Source organism: Triticum urartu, chromosome 2 (genome assembly GCF_003073215.2).
Source record: "Triticum urartu cultivar G1812 chromosome 2, Tu2.1, whole genome shotgun sequence".
Classification (NCBI taxonomy): domain Eukaryota; kingdom Viridiplantae; phylum Streptophyta; class Magnoliopsida; order Poales; family Poaceae; genus Triticum; species Triticum urartu.
Genome location: NC_053023.1, coordinates 580,977,727 through 580,998,137, shown reverse-complemented (window position 1 = coordinate 580,998,137; position 20,411 = coordinate 580,977,727). Strand labels below are relative to the sequence as shown.

At 45.4% G+C, this 20,411-nt stretch overlaps 2 protein-coding genes across 2 annotated transcripts; one reads left to right on the top strand and one right to left on the bottom strand.

Annotated features, from left to right (window-relative positions):
• The first annotated feature begins 15,212 nt into the window (after positions 1–15,212).
• LOC125538920 (haloacid dehalogenase-like hydrolase domain-containing protein At4g39970) lies at positions 15,213–18,502 on the top strand. The gene is made up of 11 exons (XM_048702237.1): positions 15,213–15,674; positions 16,059–16,152; positions 16,280–16,324; positions 16,395–16,445; positions 16,643–16,717; positions 16,819–16,852; positions 17,440–17,495; positions 17,592–17,651; positions 17,811–17,870; positions 17,944–17,990; positions 18,066–18,502. Exons 1-11 carry the CDS (start codon positions 15,283–15,285, stop codon positions 18,112–18,114), a joined length of 963 nt encoding a protein of 320 aa, XP_048558194.1. The 5' UTR covers positions 15,213–15,282; the 3' UTR covers positions 18,115–18,502.
• Positions 18,468–20,135, bottom strand: LOC125538919. Its single transcript, XM_048702236.1, has 3 exons — positions 19,835–20,135; positions 19,230–19,739; positions 18,468–19,140 (listed from the first exon to the last, which is right to left on the bottom strand). The coding sequence occupies exons 1-3, from the start codon at positions 19,902–19,904 to the stop codon at positions 18,587–18,589; spliced, it is 1,134 nt and encodes a 377-aa protein (XP_048558193.1). The 5' UTR covers positions 19,905–20,135; the 3' UTR covers positions 18,468–18,586.
• Between the last annotated feature and the right edge of the window lie 276 nt (positions 20,136–20,411).

The window sequence follows — 20,411 nt, the reverse complement described above, 5'->3', positions numbered from 1 at the left end:
GTCCATACTTCGTTCTCATACATGGATCCCATCTCAGATTTCATGGCCTCAAGCCATTTTGCGGAATCTGGGCTCATCATCGCTTCCTCATAGTTCGTAGGATCGTCATGGTCAAGTAACATGACTTCCAAAACAGGATTACCATACCACTCTGGTGCGGATCTCACTTTGGTTGACCTACGTGGTTCGGTAGTAACTTGATCAGAAGTTTCATGATCATTATCATCAGCTTCCTCACTTACTGGTGTAGGAATCACTTGAACTGTTTTCAGTGATGAACTATTTTCCAATAAGGGAGCAGGTACAATTACCTCATAAAGTTCTACTTTCCTCCCACTCACTTCTTTTGAGAGAAACTCCTTCTCTAGAAAGGATCCATTCTTAGCAACGAATATCTTGACTTCGGATCTATGATAGAAGGTGTACCCAACAGTCTCCTTTGGGTATCCTATGAAGACACATTTCTCCGACTTGGGTTCGAGCTTATCAGGTTGAAGCTTTTTCACATAAGCATCGCAGCCCCAAACTGTAAGAAACGACAAGTTGGGTTTCTTGCCATACCACAGTTCATAAGGTGTCATCTCAACGGATTTAGATGGTGCCCTATTTAACGTGAATGCAACCGTCTCTAAAGCATAACCCCAAAACGATAGCGGTAAATCAGTAAGAGACATCATAGATCACACCATATCTAGTAAAGTACGATTACGACGTTCGGACACACCATTACTCTGTGGTGTTCCGAGTGGCGGGAGTTGTGAAACTATTCCGCATTGTTTCAAATGAAGACAAAACTCGTAACTCAAATATTCTCCTCCACGATCAGATCGTAGAAACTTTATTTTCTTGTTACGATGATTTTCCACTTCAATCTGAAATTCTTTGAACTTTTCAAATGTTTCAGACTTATGTTTCATTAAGTAGATATACCCATATCTTCTCAAATCATCTGTGAAGGTGAGAAAATAACAATATCCGCCGCGAGCCTCAATGTTCATTGGACCACATACATCAGTATGTATAATTTCCAATAACTCTGTTGCTCGCTCCATTGTTCCGGAGAACGGAGTTTTAGACATCTTGCCCATGAGGCATGGTTCGCAAGTACCAAATGATTCATAATCAAGTGATTCCAGAAGTCCATCAGAATGGAGTTTCTTCATGCGCTTTACACCAATATGACCCAAACGGCGGTGCCACAAATAAGTTGCACTATCATTATCAAGTCTGCATCTTTTGGCTTCAATACTATGAACATGTGTATCACTACTAGTAAAAATAGACCACTCATCAAGGGTGCATGACCATAAAAGATATTACTCATATAAATAGAACAACCATTATTCTCTGATTTAAATGAATAACCATCTCGCATCAAACAAGATCCGGTTATAATGTTCATGCTCAACACTGGCACCAAACAATTATTTAGGTCTAAAACTAATCCCGAAGGTAGATGTAGAGGTAGCGTGCCGACGGCGATCACATCAACTTTGGAACCATTTCCCATGCGCATCGTCACCTCGTCCTTAGCCAATCTTCACTTAATCCATAGCCCCTGTTTCGAGTTGCAAATGTTAGCAACTGAACCAGTATCAAATACCCAAGCACTACTGCAAGCATTAGTAAGGTACACATCAATAACATGTATATCAAATATACCTTTCACTTTGCCATCCTTCTTCTCCGCCAAATACTTGGGGCAGTTCCGCTTCCAGTGACCGGTCCCTTTGCAGTAGAAGCACTCAGTCTCAGGCTTAGGTCCAGACTTGGGTTTCTTCACTTGAGCAGCAACTGGCTTGTTGTTCTTCTTCAAGTTCCCTTTCTTCCCTTTACCCTTTTTTTGAAACTGGTGGTCTTGTTGACCATCAACACTTGATGCTCCTTCTTGATTTCTACCTCCGCGGCTTTTAGCATTGCAAAGAGCTCGGGAATCGTCTTATCCATTCCTTGCATATTATAGTTCATCATGAAGCTCTTGTAGCTTGGTGGCAGTGATTGAAGAACTCTGTCAATGACACTATCATCTGGAATATTAACTCCCAGCTGAGTCAAGTGGTTGTGGTACCCAGACATTCTGAGTATATGTTCATTGACAGAACTATTCTCCTCCATCTTGCAGCTGTAGAACTTATTGGAGACTTCATATCTCTCAATCCGGGCATTTGCTTGAAATATTAACTTCAACTCCTGGAACATCTCATATGCTCCATGACGTTCAAAACATCGTTGAAGTCTCGGTTCTAAGCCGTAAAGCATGGCACACTAAACTATCGAGTAGTCATCAGCTTTGCTCTGCCAGGTGTTCACAACATCTGGCGTTGCTCCTGTAGCGGGTTTGTCACCTAGCGGTGCTTCCAGAATGTAATTCTTCTGTGCAGCAATGAGGATAATCCTCAAGTTACGGACCCAGTCCGTGTAGTTTCTACCATCATCTTTCAACCTAGCTTTCTCTAGGAATGCATTAAAATTCAACGAAACAACAGCACAGGCCATCTATCTACAACAACATAGAGATGCAAAATACTATCAGGTACTAAGTTCATGATAAATTAAAGTTCAACTAATCAAATTACTTAAGAACTCCCACTTAGATAGACATCCCTCTAATCATCTAAGTGATCACGCGATCCATATCAACTAAACCATGTCCGATCATCACGTGAGATGGAGTAGTTTTCAATGGTGAACATCGCTATGTTGATCATATCTACTATATGATTCATGCTCGACCTTTCGGTCTCAGTGTTCCGAGGCCATATCTGCATATGCTAGGCTCGTCAAGTTTAACCCGAGTATTTTGCATGTGCAAAACTGGCTTGCACCCGTTGTATCTGAACGTAGAGCTTATCACACCCGATCATCACGTGGTGTCTCGGCACGACGAACTGTAGCAACGGTGCATACTCAGGGAGAACACTTATACCTTAAAATTTAGTGAGAGATCATCTTATAATGCTACTGTCGAACTAAGTAAAATAAGATGCATAAAGGATAAACATCACATGCCATCAATATAAGTGATATGATATGGCCATCATCATCTTGTGCCTTTGATCTCCATCTCCAAAGCACTGTCATGATCACCATCGTCACCGGCTTGACACATTGATCTCCATCAAAGCATCATTGTCGTCTTGCCAACTATTGCTTCTACAACTATCGCTACCACTTAGTGATAAAGTAAAGCAATTACATGGCGATTGCATTTCATACAATAAAGCGACAACCATATGGCTCCTGCCAGTTGCCGATAACTGTGTTTACAAAACATGATCATCTCATACAATAAAATTTAGCATCATATCTTGACCATATCACATCACAACATGCCCTGCAAAAACAAGTTAGACGTCCTCTACTTTGTTGTTGCAAGTTTTATGTGGCTGCTACGGGTTGAGCAAGAACCGTTCTTACCTACACATCAAAAACCACAACGCATTATAGTGATTGCATTTTGATCTTCAGAAAGAACCCTGTTCATTGAATCCGATTCATATAAAGTTGGAGAAACTGACACCCACTAGCCACCTATGTGCGAAGCACGTCGGTAGAACCAGTCTCGCGTAATGTCGGTCTGGGTCGCTTCATCCAACAATACCGCCGAATCAAGAAACAACTAGTGACGGCAAGCAATATGTATATACCCACGCCCACAACTCCTTTGTGTTCTACTCGTGCATATAACATCTACACATAAACTTGGCTCTGATGCCACTGTTGGGGAACGCAGTAATTTCAAAAAAATTCCTATGCACAGACAAGATCATGGTGATGCATAGCAATGAGAGGGGAAGAGTGTTGTCCACATACCCTCATAGACCGTAGGCAGAAGCGTTATGATAACGCGGTTGATGTAGTCGTACGTCTTCACGGTCGACCGTTCCTAGTACCGAAAGTATGGCACCTCCGCGATCTGCACACGTTCGGCTCGGTGACGTCCCACGAACTCACGATCCAGTAGAGTGTTGAGGGAGAGCTTCGTCAGCACGACGGCATGATGATGATGATGATGATGATGGTGATGATGATGCTATCGGAACAGGGCTTCGCCTAAGCACCGCTACGATATGACCGAGGTGGATTATGGTGGAGGGGGGCACCGCACACGGCTAGGAGATCAATGATCAACTTGTGTGTCTATGGGGTTCCCCCCTCCCTCGTATATAAAGGAGTGGAGGAGGGGAGGGCCGGACCTCTACTATGGCGCGCCCTGGGGAGTCCTACTCCCACCGGGAGTAGGATTCCCCCTTCCATGTAGTAGGAGTAGGAGAGAAGGAAAGGGAAGAGAGAAGAGAAGGAAGGAGGGGGCACCGTGAAGGAAATATGCCCTAGAGGCAATAATAAAGTTATTATTTATTTCCTTATATCATGATAAATGTTTATTATTCATGCTAGAATTGTATTAACCGGAAACATAATACATATGTGAATACATAGACAAACAGTATGTCACTAGTATGCCTCTACTTGACTAGCTCGTTGAATCAAAGATGGTTAATTTCCTAGCCATAGACATGAGTTGTCATTTGATTAACAGGATCATATCATTAGGAGAATGATGTGATTTACTTGACCCATTCTGTTAGCATAGCACTTGATCGTTTAGTTTGTTGCTATTGCTTTCTTCATGACTTATACATGTTCCTATGACTATGAGATTATGCAACTCCCGTTTACCAGAGGAACACTTTGTGTGCTACCAAACGTCACAATGTAACTGGGTGATTATAAAGGTGCTCTACAGGTGTCTCCGAAGGTACTTGTTGGGTCGGCGTATTTCGAGATTAGGATTTGTCACTCCGATTGTCGGAGAGGTATCTCTGGGCCCTCTCGGTAATGCACATCCCCTAAAGCCTTGCAAGCATTGCAACTAATGAGTTAGTTGCAAGATGATGTATTACGAAACGAGTAAAGAGACTTGCCGGTAACGAGATTGAACTAGGTATTGAGATACCGACGATCGAATCTCGGGCAAGTAACATACCGATGACAAAGGGAACAACGTATGTTGTTATGCGGTTTGACCGATAAAGATCTTCGTAGAATATGTGGGAGCCAATATGAGCATCCAGGTTCCGCTATTGGTTATTGACCGGAGACATGTCTCGGTCATGTCTACATTGTTCTCGAACCCGTAGGGTCTGCACGCTTAAGGTTTCGATGACAGTTATATTATGAGTTTATGAGTTTTGATGTACCGAAGGAGTTCGGAGTCCCGGATGAGATCGGGGACATGACGACGAGTCTCGAAATGGTCAAGATGTAAAGATCGATATATTGGACGACTATATTCGGACATCGGAAAGGTTCCGAGTGATTTGGGTATTTTTCGGAGTACCGGAGAGTTACAGTAATTCGTCGGGGAGTATATGGGCCTTATTGGGCCATACGGGAATAGAGGAGAGAGGCCAAAATGAAGGAGGCGCGCGCCCCTCCTCTGGTCCGAATTGGACAAGGGGTGCAGCCCCCTTTTTCTTGTTCCCCTCCCCCTCTTTCCTTCTCTCCTACTCCAACAAGGGAAGGAGGAGTCCTACTCCCGGTGGGAGTAGGACTCCCCCCTTGGCGCGCCCTCCTCCTAGGCCGGCCGCCTCCCCCCTTGCTCCTTTATATACAGGGGCAGGGGGCACCCCATAGACACAACAATTGATCTCTTGATCTCTTAGCCGTGTGCGGTGCCCCCCTCCACCATAATCCTCCTCGATCATATCATAGCGGTGCTTAGGCGAAGCCCTGCGTCGGTAGAACATCATCATCGTCACCACGCCATCGTGCTGACAAAACTCTCCCTCAACACTCGGCTGGATCGGAGTTCGAGGGACGTCATCGAGTTGAATGTGTGCAGAACTCGGAGGTGTCGTGCGTTCGGTACTTGATCGGTCGGATCGTGAAGACGCACGACTACATCAACCGCGTTGTTATAACGCTTCCACTTTCGGTCTACGAGGGTACGTAGACAACACTCTCCCCTCTCGTTGCTATGCATCACCATGATCTTGCGTGTGCGTAGGAATTTTTTTGAAATTACTACGTTCCCCAACAGTGGCATCCGAGCCTAGGTTTTATGCGTTGATGTAATATGCACGAGTAGAACACAAGTGAGTTGTGGGCGATATAAGTCATACTGCTTACCAGCATGTCATACTTTGGTTCGGCGGTATTGTTGGATGAAGCGGCCTGGACCGACATTACGCGTACGCTTACGCGAGACTGGTTTTACCGCCGTGCTATGCACATAGGTGACTAGCGGGTGTCAGTTTCTCCAACTTTGGTTGAACCGAGTGTGGCTACGCCCGGTCCTTGAGAAGGTTAAAACAGCACTAACTTGACAAACTATCGTTGTGGTTTTGATGCGTAGGTAAGAACGGTTCTTGCTCAGCCCGTAGCAGCCACGTAAAACTTGCAACAACAAAGTAGAGGACGTCTAACTTGTTTTTGCAGGGCATGTTGTGATATGATATGGTCAAGACATGATGAGATATAAGTTGTTGTATAAGATGATCATGTTTTGTTGAAGTTATCGGCAACTGGCAGAAGCCTTATGGTTGTCTCTTTATTGCATAAGATGCAAGCGCCAAATAATTGCTTTACAATTATCGCTATGCGATAGCAATAGTTGCAAGAGCAATAGTTGGTGAGACGACCATGTGACGACACATTGATATAGATCAAGATGATTCCTCGTGCCCAGACACCACGTGATGATCGGGTGTGATAAGCTCTACGTCCATCTACAACGGGTGCAAGCCAGCTTTGCACACGCAGAATACTCAGGTTAAACTTGACGAGCCTAGCATATGCAGATATGGCCTCGGAACACTGAGACCGAAAGGGCGAGCGTGAATCATATAGTAGATATGATCAACATAGTGATGTTCACCATTGAAAATTACTCCATTTCATGTGATGATCGGTTATGGTTTAGTTGATTTGGATCACGTGATCACTTAGAAGATTAGAGGGATGTCTTTCTAAGTGGGAGTTCTTAAGTAATATGATTAATTGAACTTTAATTTATCATGAACTTAGTCCTGATAGTATTTGCATATCTATGTTGTAGATCAATAGCTCGCGTTATTGCTTCCCTATGTTTTATATGTGTTCCTAGAGAAAACTAAGTTGAAAGATGATAGTAGCAATGATGCGGACTGGGTCCGTGATCTGAGGTTTATCCTCATTGCTGCACAGAAGAATTATGTCCTTGATGCACCGCTAGTGACTGACCTATTGCAGGAGCAGATGCAGACGTTATGAACGTTTGGCTAGCTCAATATGATGACTACTTGATAGTTTAGTGCACCATGCTTAACAGCTTAGAATCGGGATTTCAAAGACGTTTTGAACGTCATGGACCATATGAGATGTTCCAGGAGTTGAACTTCATATTTCAAGTAAATACCCGAGTTGAGAGATATGAAGTCTCCAACAAGTTTTATAGCTAAAATATGGAGGAGAATAGCTCAAGTAGTGAGCATGTGCTCAGATTGTCTAGGTAGTACAATCGCTTGAATCAAGTGGGAGTTAATCTTCCAGATAAAATAGTGATTGACAGAATTCTCTAGTCACCATCACCAAGTTAGTAGAACTTCGTGATGAACAATAATATGCAAGGGATAACGGAAACGATTCCCAAGCTCTTCGTGATGCTGAAATCGACGAAGGTAGAAATCAAGTAAAGCATCAAGTGTTGATGGTAAAACCACTAGTTTCAAGTAAAGGGACAAAGGGAAGAAAGGGGAACTTCAAGAAGAATGGCAAACAAGTTGCTGCTCAAGTGAAAAAAACCCAAGTCTAGACCTAAGCCTGAAACTGAGTGCTTCTACTGCAAAGGGACTGGTCATTGGAAGCGGAACTACCCCAAGTAATTGGCGGATAAGAAGGATGGCAAAGTGAACATAGGTATATTTGATATACATGTTATTGATGTGTACTTTACTAGTGTTTATAGCAACCCCTCGGTATTTGATACTGGTTCAGTTGCTAAGAGTAGTAACTCGAAATGGGAGTTGCAAAATAAATAGAGACTAGTTAAGGGTGAAGTGACGATGTGTGTTGGAAGTGGTTCCAAGACTGATATGATCATCATCGCACACTCCCTATACTTTCGGGATTAGTGTTGAACCTAAATAAATGTTATTTGGTGTTTGCGTTGAGCATAAATATGATTGGATCATGTTTCTGCAATACGGTTATTCATGTAAGTTAGAGAATAATTGTTGTTCTGTTTACATGAATAAAACCTTCTATGGTCATACACCCAATGAAAATGGTTTGTTGGATCTCGATCGTGGTGATACACATTTTCATAATATTGAAGCCAAAAGATGCAAAGTTAATAATGATAGTGCAACTTATTTGTGGCACTGCCGTTTAGGTCATATTGGTGTAAAGCGCATGAAGAAAATCCATGCTGATGGGCTTTTGGGATCATTTGATTATGAATCAGTTGATGCTTGCGAACCATGCCTCATGGGCAAGATGACTAAGACTCCGTTCTCCGGAACAATGGAGCGAGCAACAGATTTGTTGGAAATCATACATATACTGACGTATGTGGTCCGATGAATATTGAGGCTCGCAGCAGGTATCATTATTTTCTGATCTTCACAGATGATTTGAGCAGATATAAGTATATCTACTTGATGAAACACAAGTCTGAAATATTTGAAAAGTTCAAAGAATTTCAGAGTGAAGTGGAGAATCATCGTAACAAAAATAAAAGTTTCTACGATATGATCGCAGAAGTAAAATATTTGAGTTACGAGTTTGGCCTTCAGTTAAAACAATGGGAAATAGTTTCACTACTCACGCCACCTGGAACACCACAGTGTAATGGTGTGTCCGAACGTCGTAACCGTGCTTTATTAGATATGGTGCGATCTATGATGTCTCTTACCGATTACCACTATCGTTTTGGGGTTATGCATTAGAGACAGCTACATTCACGTTAAATAGGGCACCATCTAAATCCGTTGAGATGACACAGTATGAACTGTGGTTTGGCGAGAAACCTAAGCTGTCGTTTCTTAAAGTTTGGGACTGCGATGCTTATGTGAAAAAGTTTCAACATGATAAGCTCGAACCCAAATCGGAGAAGTAAATCTTCATAGGATACCCAAAAGAAAATGTTGGGTACACCTTCTATCACAGATCCGAAGGCAAGATATTCATTGCTGAGAATGGATCCTTTCTAGAGAAGGAGTTTCTCTCGAAAGAAGTGAGTGGGAGGAAAGTAGAACTTGATGAGGTAACTATACCTGCTCCCTTATTGGAAAGTAGTTCATCACAGAAATCTGTTCCTGTGACTACTACACCAATTAGTGAGGAAGCTAATGATGATGATCATGTAACTTCAGATCAAGTTACTACCGAACCTTGTAGGTAAACCAGAGTGAGATCCGCTCCAGAGTGGTACGGTAATCCTGTTTTGGAGGTCATGTTACTTGACGACGACGAACCTACGAACTATGAGGAAGCGATGATGAGCCCAGATTCCGCGAAATGGCTTGAGGCCATGAAATCTGAGATGAGATCCATGTATGAGAGCAAAGTATGGACTTTGATTGACTTGCCCAATGATCGGCAAGCCATTGAGATTAAATGGATCTTCAAGAGGAAGACGGACGCTGATAGTAGTGTTACCATCTACAAAGCTAGAATTTTCGCAAAAAGGTTTTCGACAAGTTCAAGGTGTTGACTATGATGAGAGTTTCTCACTTGTATCTATGCTTAAGTCTGTCCGAATCATGTTAGCAATTGCCGCTTTTTATGATTATGAAATTTGGCAGATGGATGTCAAAACTGCATTCCTGAATGGATTTCTGGAAGAAGAGTTGTATATGATGCAACCGGAAGGTTTTGTCGATCCAAAGGGAGCTAACAAAGTGTGCAAGCTCCAGCGATCCATTTATGGACTGGTGCAAGCCTCTCGGAGTTGGAATAAACGCTTTGATAAGTTGATCAAAGCATATAGTTTTATACAGACTTGCGGTGAAGCCTGTATTTACAAGAAAGTGAGTGGGAGCACTACAGCATTTCTGATAAGTATATGTGTATGACATATTGTTGATCGGAAATAATGTAGAATTATTCTGCAAAGCATAAAGGAGTGTTTGAAAGGAGTTTTTCAAAGAAAGACCTCGCTGAAGTTGCTTACATATTGAGCATCAAGATCTATAGAGATAGATCAAGATGCTTGATAAGTTTTTCAATGAGTACATAACTTGACAAGATTTTGAAGTAGTTCAAAATGGAACAGTCAAAGAAATAGTTCTTGCCTGTGTTACAAGGTGTGAAACTGAGTAAGACTCAAAGCCCGACCACGGCAGAACATAGAGAGAGAATGAAAGTCATTCCCTATGCCCCAGCCATAGATTCTATAAAGTATGTCATGCTGTGTACCAGACCTATTGTATACCCTGCCCTGAGTTTGGCAAAGGAGTACAGTAGTGATCTAGGATTAGATCACTAGACATTGGTCAAAATTATCCTTAGTGGAATAAGGATATGTTTCTCGATTATGGAGGTGACAAAAGGTTCGTTGTAAAGGGTTACGTCGATGCAAATTTTGACACTGATCCAGATGACTCTAAATCTCAATCTGGATACATATTGAAAGTGGGAGCAATTAGCTAGAGTAGCTCTGTGCAGAGCATTGTTGACATAGAAATTTGCAAAATACTTACGGATCTGAATGTGGCAGACCCGTTGACTAAAATTCTCTCACAAGCAAAACATGATCACACCTCAGTACTCTTTGGGTGTTAATCACATAGCGATGTGAACTAGATTATTGACTCTAGTAAACCCTTTGGGTGTTGGTCACATGTCGATGTGAACTATGGGTGTTAATCACATGGTGATGTGAACTATTGATGTTAAATCACATGGCGATGTGAACTAGATTATTGACTCTAGTGCAAGTGGGAGACTGAAGGAAATATGCCCTAGAGGCAATAATAAAGTTATTATTTATTTCCTTATATCATGATAAATGCTTATTATTCATGCTAGAATTGTATTAACCGGAAACATAATACATGTGTGAATACATAGACAAACAGTATGTCACTAGTATGCCTCTACTTGACTAGCTCGTTGAATCAAAGATGGTTAAGTTTCCTAGCCATAGACATGAGTTGTCATTTGATTAACGGGATCACATCATTAGGAGAATAATGTGATTTACTTGACCCATTCTGTTAGCATAGCACTTGATCGTTTAGTTTGTTGCTATTGCTTTCTTCATGACTTATACATGTTCCTATGACTATGAGATTATGCAACTCCCGTTTACCAGAGGAACACTTTGTGTGCTACCAAACGTCACAACGTAACTGGGTGATTATAAAGGTGCTCTACAGGTGTCTCCGAAGGTACTTGTTGGGTCGGCATATTTCGAGATTAGGATTTGTCACTCCGATTGTCGGAGAGGTATATCTGGGCCCTCTCGGTAATGCACATCACCTAAAGCCTTGCAAGCATTGCAACTAATGAGTTAGTTGCGAGATGATGTATTACGGAACGAGTAAAGAGACTTGCGGGTAACGAGATTGAACTAGGTATTGAGATACCGACGATCGAATCTCGGGCAAGTAACATACCGATGACAAAGGGAACAACGTATGTTGTTATGCGGTTTGACCGATAAAGATCTTCGTAGAATATGTAGGAGCCAATATGAGCATCCAGGTTCCGCTATTGGTTATTGACCGGAGACGTGTCTCGGTCATGTCTACATAGTTCTCGAACCCGTATGGTCCGCATGCTTAAAGTTTGATGACGGTTATATTATGAGTTTATGTGTTTTGACGTACCGGAAGGAGTTTGGAGTCCCGGATGAGATCGGGGACATGACGAGGAGTCTCGAAATGGTCGAGATGTAAAGATCGATATATTGGATGACTATATTCGGACATCGGAAAGGTTCCGAGTGATTTGGGTATTTTTCGGAGTACCGGAGAGTTACGAGAATTCGCCGGGGAGTATATGGGCCTTATTGGGCCATACGGGAATAGAGGAGAGAGGCCAAAAGGAAGGAGGCACACGCCCCCCCTCTGGTCCGAATTGGACAAGGGGTGCAGCCCCCTTTTCCTTGTTCCTCTCCCCCTCTTTCCTTCCCTCCTACTCAAACAAGGGAAGGAGGAGTCCTACTCCCGGTGGGAGTAGGACTCCCCACTTGGCGCGCCCTCCTCCTAGGCCGGCCGCCTCCCCCCTTGCTCCTTTATATACGGGGGCAGGGGGCACGCCATAGACACAACAATTGATCTCTTGATCTCTTAGCCGTGTGCGGTGCCCCCCTCCACCATAATCCATCTCGATCATATTGTAGCGGTGCTTAGGCGAAGCCCTACGTCGGTAGAATATCATCATCGTCACCACGCCGTCGTGTTGATGAAACTCTCCCTCAACACTCGGCTGGATCGGAGTTCGTGAGACGTCATCGAGTTGAACGTGTGCAGAACTCGGAGGTGTCGTGTGTTCGGTACTTGATCGGTCGGATCGTGAAGACGTACGACTACATAAACCACGTTGTTATAACGCTTCGGCTTTCGGTCTACGAGGGTACGTAGACAACACTCTCCCCTCTTGTTGCTATGCATCACCATGATCTTGCGTGTGCGTAGGAAATTTTTTGAAATTACTACGTTCCCCAACACTCCGCCCCTCCCCCTAGTCCAATTCGGACTAGGCCTTTGGGGGCGCGCAGCCTGCCCTAGGCAGCCCCTCCCTCTCTCCCCTAAAGCCCATTAGGGCCCATATACTCCCAGGGGGGTTCCGGTAACCCCCGACACTCCGGTTAATGCCCGAACTTACCCGGAACCATTCCGGTGTCCAAACATAGTCATCCAATATATCGATCTTTATGTCTCGACCATTTCAAGACTCCTCGTCATGTCCGTGATCATATCCGGGACTCTGAACTACCTTCGGTACATCAAAACACAAAAACTCATAATACCGATCGTCACCGAACATTAAGCGTGCGGACCCTACAGGTTAGAGAACTATGTAGACATGACCGAGACATGTCTCCGGTCAATAACCAATAGCGGAACCTGGATGTTCATATTGGCTCCCACATATTCTACGAAGATCTTTATCGGTCAAACCGCATAACGATATACATTGTTCCCTTTGTCATCGGTATGTTACTTGCCCGAGATTCGATCGTCGGTATCTCAATACCTAGTTCAATCTCGTTACCGGCAAGTCTCTTTACTCGTTCCATAATGCATCATCCCGCAACTAACTCATTAGTCACATTGCTTGCAAGGCTTATATTGATGTGTATTACCGAGAGGGCCCAGAGATACCTCTCCGACAATCGGAGTGACAAATCCTAATCTCAATCTATGCCAACTCAACAAACACCATCAGAGACACCTATAGAGCACCTTTATAATCATCCAGTTACATGGTGACATTTGGTAGCACACAAAGTGTTCCTCCGGTATTCGGGAGTTGCATGATCTCATAGTCATAGGAACATGTATAAGTTATGGAGAAAGCAATAGCAACAAACTAAACGATCATCGTGCTAAGCTAATGGATGGGTCAAGTCAATCACATCATTCTCTAATGATGTGATCCTGTTAATCAAATGACAACTCATGTCTATGGTCAGGAAACATAACCATCATTGATTCAACGAGCTAATCAAGTAGAGGCATACTAGTGACATTCTGTTTGTCTATGTATTTACACATGTACTAAGTTTCCGGTTAATACAATTCTAGCATGAATAATAAACATTTATCATGATATAAGGAAATATAAGTAACAACTTTATTATTGCCTCTAGGGCATATTTCCTTCGTACTAAGCCCCTGACACTACGACAACAAGAAGCTTTTCGGCACAATCTTAACTTAGACAAGTTGTGGTTGAAAGGGCATGTTGAAATACATATGCATTTCATGTGTGTACCACAACGTTTGTTAAGACAGTTGTTATAATCTGGTCACGAAGTTGTACATATTTGATCCTATCTCTTGTATAGCCATCGTAGGGATCAAGTACTGGTACACAACCCGAACCGACCCTTGTAATCCCATCTATTATATATACATGCACGAGTCTCATCACGTGACACATGTGATAAACAGTCCAAACTATTCAAAAAATATATACGCATGAGTCCCTGTACCGGAATAGCAAACACTTCCACCATCATAAATATTACATCCAGGAGCAGCCTCGTCTCAGGAACATCATCCGACCATCCAACTCGTTGACTGTTGGCCGCTAACAGCACAAACTCGAACTTGAAGACTCGGAATGCAGTCCTCCGTTAGTCGATGTAGATATACTTCATGATGACGCCGAGGAAGCCGGGAAAGTGATGGCCACACGGCTTCACTGGAGCTCTTCGGGCGGGCTTCATCAGCTAATTGGAGAGGGCTCAAGGTCAGGGACCTTTGGGGGTGCTCTGTGGTGGAAGAAATTCAACCCTGACACCGCGCATAGTTGTTACAGTTGCAACACTGCTTCCTCTTCGAGGGTGCCTAACATTGGGTCCGAACTCCGGCGCTTGTTGCAACACGCTAGGCGACGTCACGGCAACAGGTTGGGCAGGGGTGGGGCGGGCGAGCAGAGGCCAGCATGCATGAAGACCGTGTGAAGGTGCCACCCGTTCCTGATCGCCGGTGTCGCACAGGGAGGGAGAGGGGTTGGTTAGGCGTCGGGATGGAAGGGACTAGGTGAGGGTTCGGGGAGGATGGTGGGAAAATGAGCGCGGGAGGAAGGGGGGCTAGGTGTATATGCCAAGGTGACGTGGCTACCAAGTTGGTTGCTGACTAGCTGTAGGCGGTCAACTCTCCAAAACCGATAAAAATAGTCTGGTGCCCACGAAATTGGCTTGAGGAGAGGAAATTGATATATGTCTGGTTTTGTGAGTTTGTAAAATAGAAGGTTTTGAAGTTTGGTCCTTATTTCTTAGACTTAGTGACAATTCAAGGTTGAAATATGGACTTCTCCAAAACCTAAAGTTAAGCCAAATTTACAAGGTTGAACTGAATCTCTGCCAAATCTAAGATACACCTGTGACCTGTGATATGAACGGAGATTCTGCGTTTCTGCTTGCTGCTTGAACTCAGACCACTTCGAGGACCGCACCTTTCTACAGGCCCAACTGAAGGGAACCGTTTGGGAATTATTTCCCTCCTCTCATACGCGATAAGAAAGCCACCACGGCGAAAAAGTGGCGGGTAGATAAGCAGCCATTCTCGAACCATTCGCGCCTATTCCGTTACCATCTCCTGATCTCCGTTCGCATCTCCGATGCCTTCCATGGGCATGGCGTCCACTTCCCTTCTCGCCCCCACCTCCTTCGCCCCGGCCGCCGTCGCCGCCACGGCTCGCCGCAGCTTCTTCAGCCACCGCGGCCCACCTTCCAGTCTCCCCGCGGTCCGCCTCCGCCTCCCCCGCACGTCCTCGCTCGTCGTCTCCGCCTCGGCTTCCCCGCCGCGGTCGCTCGACGCCCTGATCTTCGACTGCGACGGCGTCATACTGGAGTCGGAGCACCTCCACCGGCAGGCCTACAACGACGCCTTCGCGCACTTCGGGGTCCGCTGCCCGCCCGCGGCCGACGCCGACGCGCCGCTGTTCTGGGACGAGGCCTTCTATGACGACCTCCAGAACCGCATCGGCGGCGGGAAGCCCAAGATGCGATGGTACGTCACGCCCGCAAGCTCGAGGCTTCCTTTCGCCTTTCGCGTGTGGCAGTCTGCCTTTTGCGCAATTCCTTCGTGTGCCCTGTGATTGCTTGCTTGGTATTTTGCCTCAGTAATTGCGCTGTGATTGAGTGTTTCTGGCATTTCGATTTCACAATCTGAATTCTTGCTTATCTGCATTGTACGCAGGATGCAGTTGGTCATTAGAATGGTGTGCAAAGTTTAATGTGGCAAGTAGTTACCATTCGAAAAAAAATGGGGCAAGTAGTCTGAATGGGAATAACTGATTTTGCAGGGCAGGGCATGCTAGGGTCCACATGCTGTTTAAGTAGTTGATGATTAGCGTGTGGATATTGGTTCTGAATTGGTTTGAATCTGTTACAGGTACTTTGGAGAAAATGGGTGGCCTTCTTCAAAGATATTGGAGACAGCACCTTCAAGCGACGAAGACAAGGAGAAGTTAGTTGACGTTATTCAGGTCAGATTCTTTATGTCCTTGGTTCTAAATCAAATGCATTAGCTCCTTATTGTCCTTTTTCAAGAGGTACAAATGCTTCGAACCATGTCTAAGAATCCATGAATTTTACAGAAGTACTCTTTTGCAGGACTGGAAAACAGAGAGGTACAAAGCAATAATCAAATCTGGAACTGTAAGTGAAATGTATACATTGAGAAATTCTTACTCATCATCTCATACTGATTTTCAGCTCTGTATGCTAGGTGGAGCCTAGACCTGGTGTTTTGCGGCTGATGGACGAAGTTAAGGGTGCGGTAATACTTATTGCAAGATCTATTTTGCTTTGTGCTAGTGTTTTCCTCATACTGTAAACTGATTTCCAACATAGTATATTTCATTTAATCCTTTTTGTAATGTACACTAGGTGAATTCTTATTTAATGTTCCTATTGAATTACAATAGTATGGGGCTATTTTGAAAGAAATGAGGTGACTTTGGTATATTGGTGTAGGGCATCAAGCTTGCAGTTTGCTCTGCGGCAACTAAAAGTTCAGTGGTGTTGTGTCTTGAAAATCTTCTTGGACTTGTAAGTTGCATTTGACTTAAGGTTGTGTTTCTTATATTTCTGACATGAATTTTATTTCCTCGGTTGAGATTCCATTTCTTTACCATTGTATGGTTTTATAGGAAAGATTCAATGGTCTGGACTGCTTCCTCGCTGGTATAGTTCTGGTTGTTTTTGCTTGTTTCTGATCATGTTTACCATGGCTGTTTTGGGGTTAACTGGCAACAATCACCAAAATGTAAATCAGCGTGCAGGATTGTCCTTACAAAGTTTTCGTACCAGTCATCCTAGTTGTTTTCTTGTTTTATAATTGTGCATTAGTAAAAGTAAAATATGGGTGTGGCTAGGTGTCAGTCGACTGAGACTTAACCAAGTCTCAGTCAAGTGGCATAACATGTAAGAAAGAAAGAAACTTTTTTTTGCATGGATCTCGATTCAAGATCTCAGGAATATAGCATCGATTGAGGCATAACCAAGTCTCGGTCGACTGAGATCTAGCAAGACTGATAAAATATTACAATGGCTAGTGACAAGATCAAGAAAAAGAAGAAATCAGTGAAATGAATAATATGAAGTCTAGTAACAAGTTGAGATGTGTTTTAGCTTACGTTTTTCACCCGGCTAAGGCCAGATCCTATTTAAATGCACTTGCAATTATTTGTTGTTTGGTAGGTGGTTATATTCTGAAAGCTATGATAAGTGATTCCACGGCATTCAAAATTCTTGATCGTTTCATGTTGCAGGCGATGATGTTAAAATGAAAAAACCCGATCCATCGATATATATTACAGCAGCAAAGGTAGTGAGCACAATTGGAGCAGATCATGTCAAACTTTACTTGAGAATTATTTATTTTTTAAATTCGTTGTGTTAAAGACTTAATTGTTCGATGCAGAAATTAGGATTAGAAAGCAAGAACTGCCTTGTGGTAGAAGACAGTGTCATTGGACTACAGGTAGGTCTTCCAAGTTTTTATTTATCAACTAAACTTATACTCCCTCCGTACTAAAATATAAGACTTTTTTGTAGTTCAATTTGAACTGCAAAAATGTCTTATATTTTGGTACAGAGGTACTAGTACTTTTGAACTCGAGAGATGACTTTCTTTTGACAGGCAGCAAAAGGAGCAGGGATGTCATGTATAATAACATACACACCTTCAACTTCTAACCAAGTAAGATAGAGCTTAGCTACAAAATATTGTTCAGTCTAACAGTCCACATGCTGATCTTCTGAATTTTCTGTAGGATTTCAAGGATGCAATTGCAACCTATCCTGATCTCAGTAATGTGAGGTATGTAATGTCTTATAGTACATTTTAGTTTGTTTCATCTGGTAAAAAAAAACCACACCTGTTAATTCTTTACAGGCTTGAGGACCTGAAGCTACTGCTCCAAGAATCTCTCGTCACTGGATAGTGGAATTTCCTGCTACCTGTTAAACAACACCTGTTAATTCAATCCACCCAGGGGTTGGGTGATCCCCACCCGTCACCCAATCCCCACTAATTCCTTCACCCCCACAATCCCTCTACTAAATCACTGCTCGGTTAAACCTCTTGCCCCTCGGGGAGATTTAAATTGTGCATTGCTGTCACAGTGTAGCGGCAACGGTGAAACATTTGGAGTTACAACAACGGCATGCCCAACTGAATTTACAGTAGAACACATGTACTGAACAGGGGCACATATTCAGCATTTCATACGCAGAGAAGCGATTTGAAAAGGAGAAGTGTGAAAACGTAACATTCCAGCTGATTACAGTGATACTGTTGCAGTGAATTATGATCAATTTGATTTGTTCGAAGGAAGCATCAACAAAGCACAATGTTAAGCCTGTTGTCACGCAACTACTATCATTCTCAGCAGTCATTTTCCACTACGGGACGCATCAGCGGAGCAACCGGCGAGCATGCGGGTGCGAAACGCTGACGAGCGAGACGTCGTCGACGACGGGCCCGCAGAGCGTGCCGCTGCTGTCGGACGTGGTGTGGTAGCCGGTGCTGTAGAACACCACCCGGGTGCTGTTCCCCTCGGCCTTGAAGTCGAGCTTGTCGCGCACGAACCCGCCGGTGCCGCGGGACTCGTACGAGACGCGCTTGCCCCCGTACGCCGTGGCCACCTGCACGCTCATGGGCGACGCCGCGCACCTGTTTCCCGCGTCGCCCACCGAGAACTGCAGCCTGTAGGACCTGCCGGGCACGGTGGCCACCTCCTGCACCAGCGCCACCTCCACGCCGGCCACCAGCTCCACGGCGCGGGAGCCGTGCGGCACCCGGAAGTGCGCCGCGTCGATGTACTTGACCACCTTGGAGTAGGACATGATCGCCCACCCCGGCAGCGGCGACGTGGCGTCCTCGTCCATGGGCGGCACCAGCACCCCCCACGGCGACCCCGGCGTCATGTACGGCCCCTCCTCGAAGTCCCCGTTGATCAGCATGTTCTCTGCAGCACAGGTGCAGAGTAGAGTAAGAACTCCGTAACGTGATGAGATTTCGTGGGCGCGGTTAACGACGAGATCGTGTGTGTCTTACGGTGGGTGGCGTGGGGAGGGTTGAGCGTTCTAATGGCGACGGCGTCGACGATGGGGCCGCAGGCGGGGTCGTCCACCTGGTCGTCGCCGTGGTGGATGACGAGCGACACCACGCCCTGCCGGGCCTTGAAGGCCCAGGCGTACGAGTCCCAGCCGCTGCTGGTGTACACCGTCTGGACGGGGAGCTCGCCGCCGGAGGCGTCGCCGGGGACGATGGACACGCTCAGCTTCTCGGACTGGGCGCAGGTGCGCGCCGCGCTGAAGGTGACGGAGTAGTACTTGCCCCGCGTCACGCTGAGCTGGTGCTCGATGGAGGAGTCGGTGCCCAGCCGCACGGCGTGCCTGCCCTCCGGCACCACGAGGACCATGTGGTCCTGCTTCGCCCCGCACTCGATGTACTCCACGAACCCGGTGGCCTTCCAGTGCGGGATCGCGTACTTCCCCGTCACCCTCGAGCCGTTCATCTGGGACCTGTTCGGCGCCTGCTCGAAGTTGCCGTTCAGCAGCGGGCCTGCAGCTTGCATGACAGCACGTATGTCAGGTTAGACGACAATGTAGTAGCTAGCGAGATCCGTAAGAAGATCAAGGAGTAACAATGGCTCTCACCGTCTCCGCCGGAAGCGGCAGCTCGAGCAGCCGCGCAGACGATCAAGAACAGAACGCCGTTGAGCACCATCTCTCCAGCTGCGAGCCTAACCGGCGTACAGCTCTCTTCTCGGCTACGGGGCAGGTGCTCTCGATCACGGAGTTGCTTAACCGGGAAGGTGCCATCTGGCTCCACTTATAGGCCGACCGTTGAGGCTTCCGGTCAGTTGGGCTGGCGCCGCGAAATGCGGCGGAGCACGAGCGGAGGGGGCTTCGCCTCGCTGGTCCGTCGGCGACGCGCGTGGTGAAATCTGCAGCTGCGGCGGCATTCCCCCTACGTGCGACCACGTGGACTTGAGCGGCGTCTGTGATTATGTTCTGGTTGCCGCGATCACTGCCGCATATGGACGTCGGAGCGGAAGGTTCCGTTTATTCGCTTGGTCGGCCGGCCGGTGCACGCTGGCTCGCCCACGCGCAAGATCGAGGAGGCTGTCAGTGGTGTGGCGCTGCCGCGGGCATCTTGCCAGAGGCGAAACGGGGCGACCGATGCAGCTCGTTCTGGGCAGGATCTCAACTGGGAACCATGGCGACTGGGGAG

Excerpts from the sequence above, each read along its gene's own strand:
- LOC125538919 (XM_048702236.1), bottom strand. The coding sequence starts at position 19,904 with ATGGTGCTCAACGGCGTTCTGTTCTTGATCGTCTGCGCGGCTGCTCGA. Across the intron at positions 19,740-19,834 it reads TGCCGCTTCCGGCGGAGACG|GCCCGCTGCTGAACGGCAAC; the intron begins GTGAGAGCCATT and ends TGCAAGCTGCAG. Across the intron at positions 19,141-19,229 it reads CCCTCCCCACGCCACCCACC|AGAACATGCTGATCAACGGG; the intron begins GTAAGACACACA and ends CCTGTGCTGCAG.
- LOC125538920 (XM_048702237.1), top strand. The coding sequence starts at position 15,283 with ATGCCTTCCATGGGCATGGCGTCCACTTCCCTTCTCGCCCCCACCTCC. Across the intron at positions 15,675-16,058 it reads GGGAAGCCCAAGATGCGATG|GTACTTTGGAGAAAATGGGT; the intron begins GTACGTCACGCC and ends AATCTGTTACAG. Across the intron at positions 17,871-17,943 it reads CACCTTCAACTTCTAACCAA|GATTTCAAGGATGCAATTGC; the intron begins GTAAGATAGAGC and ends AATTTTCTGTAG.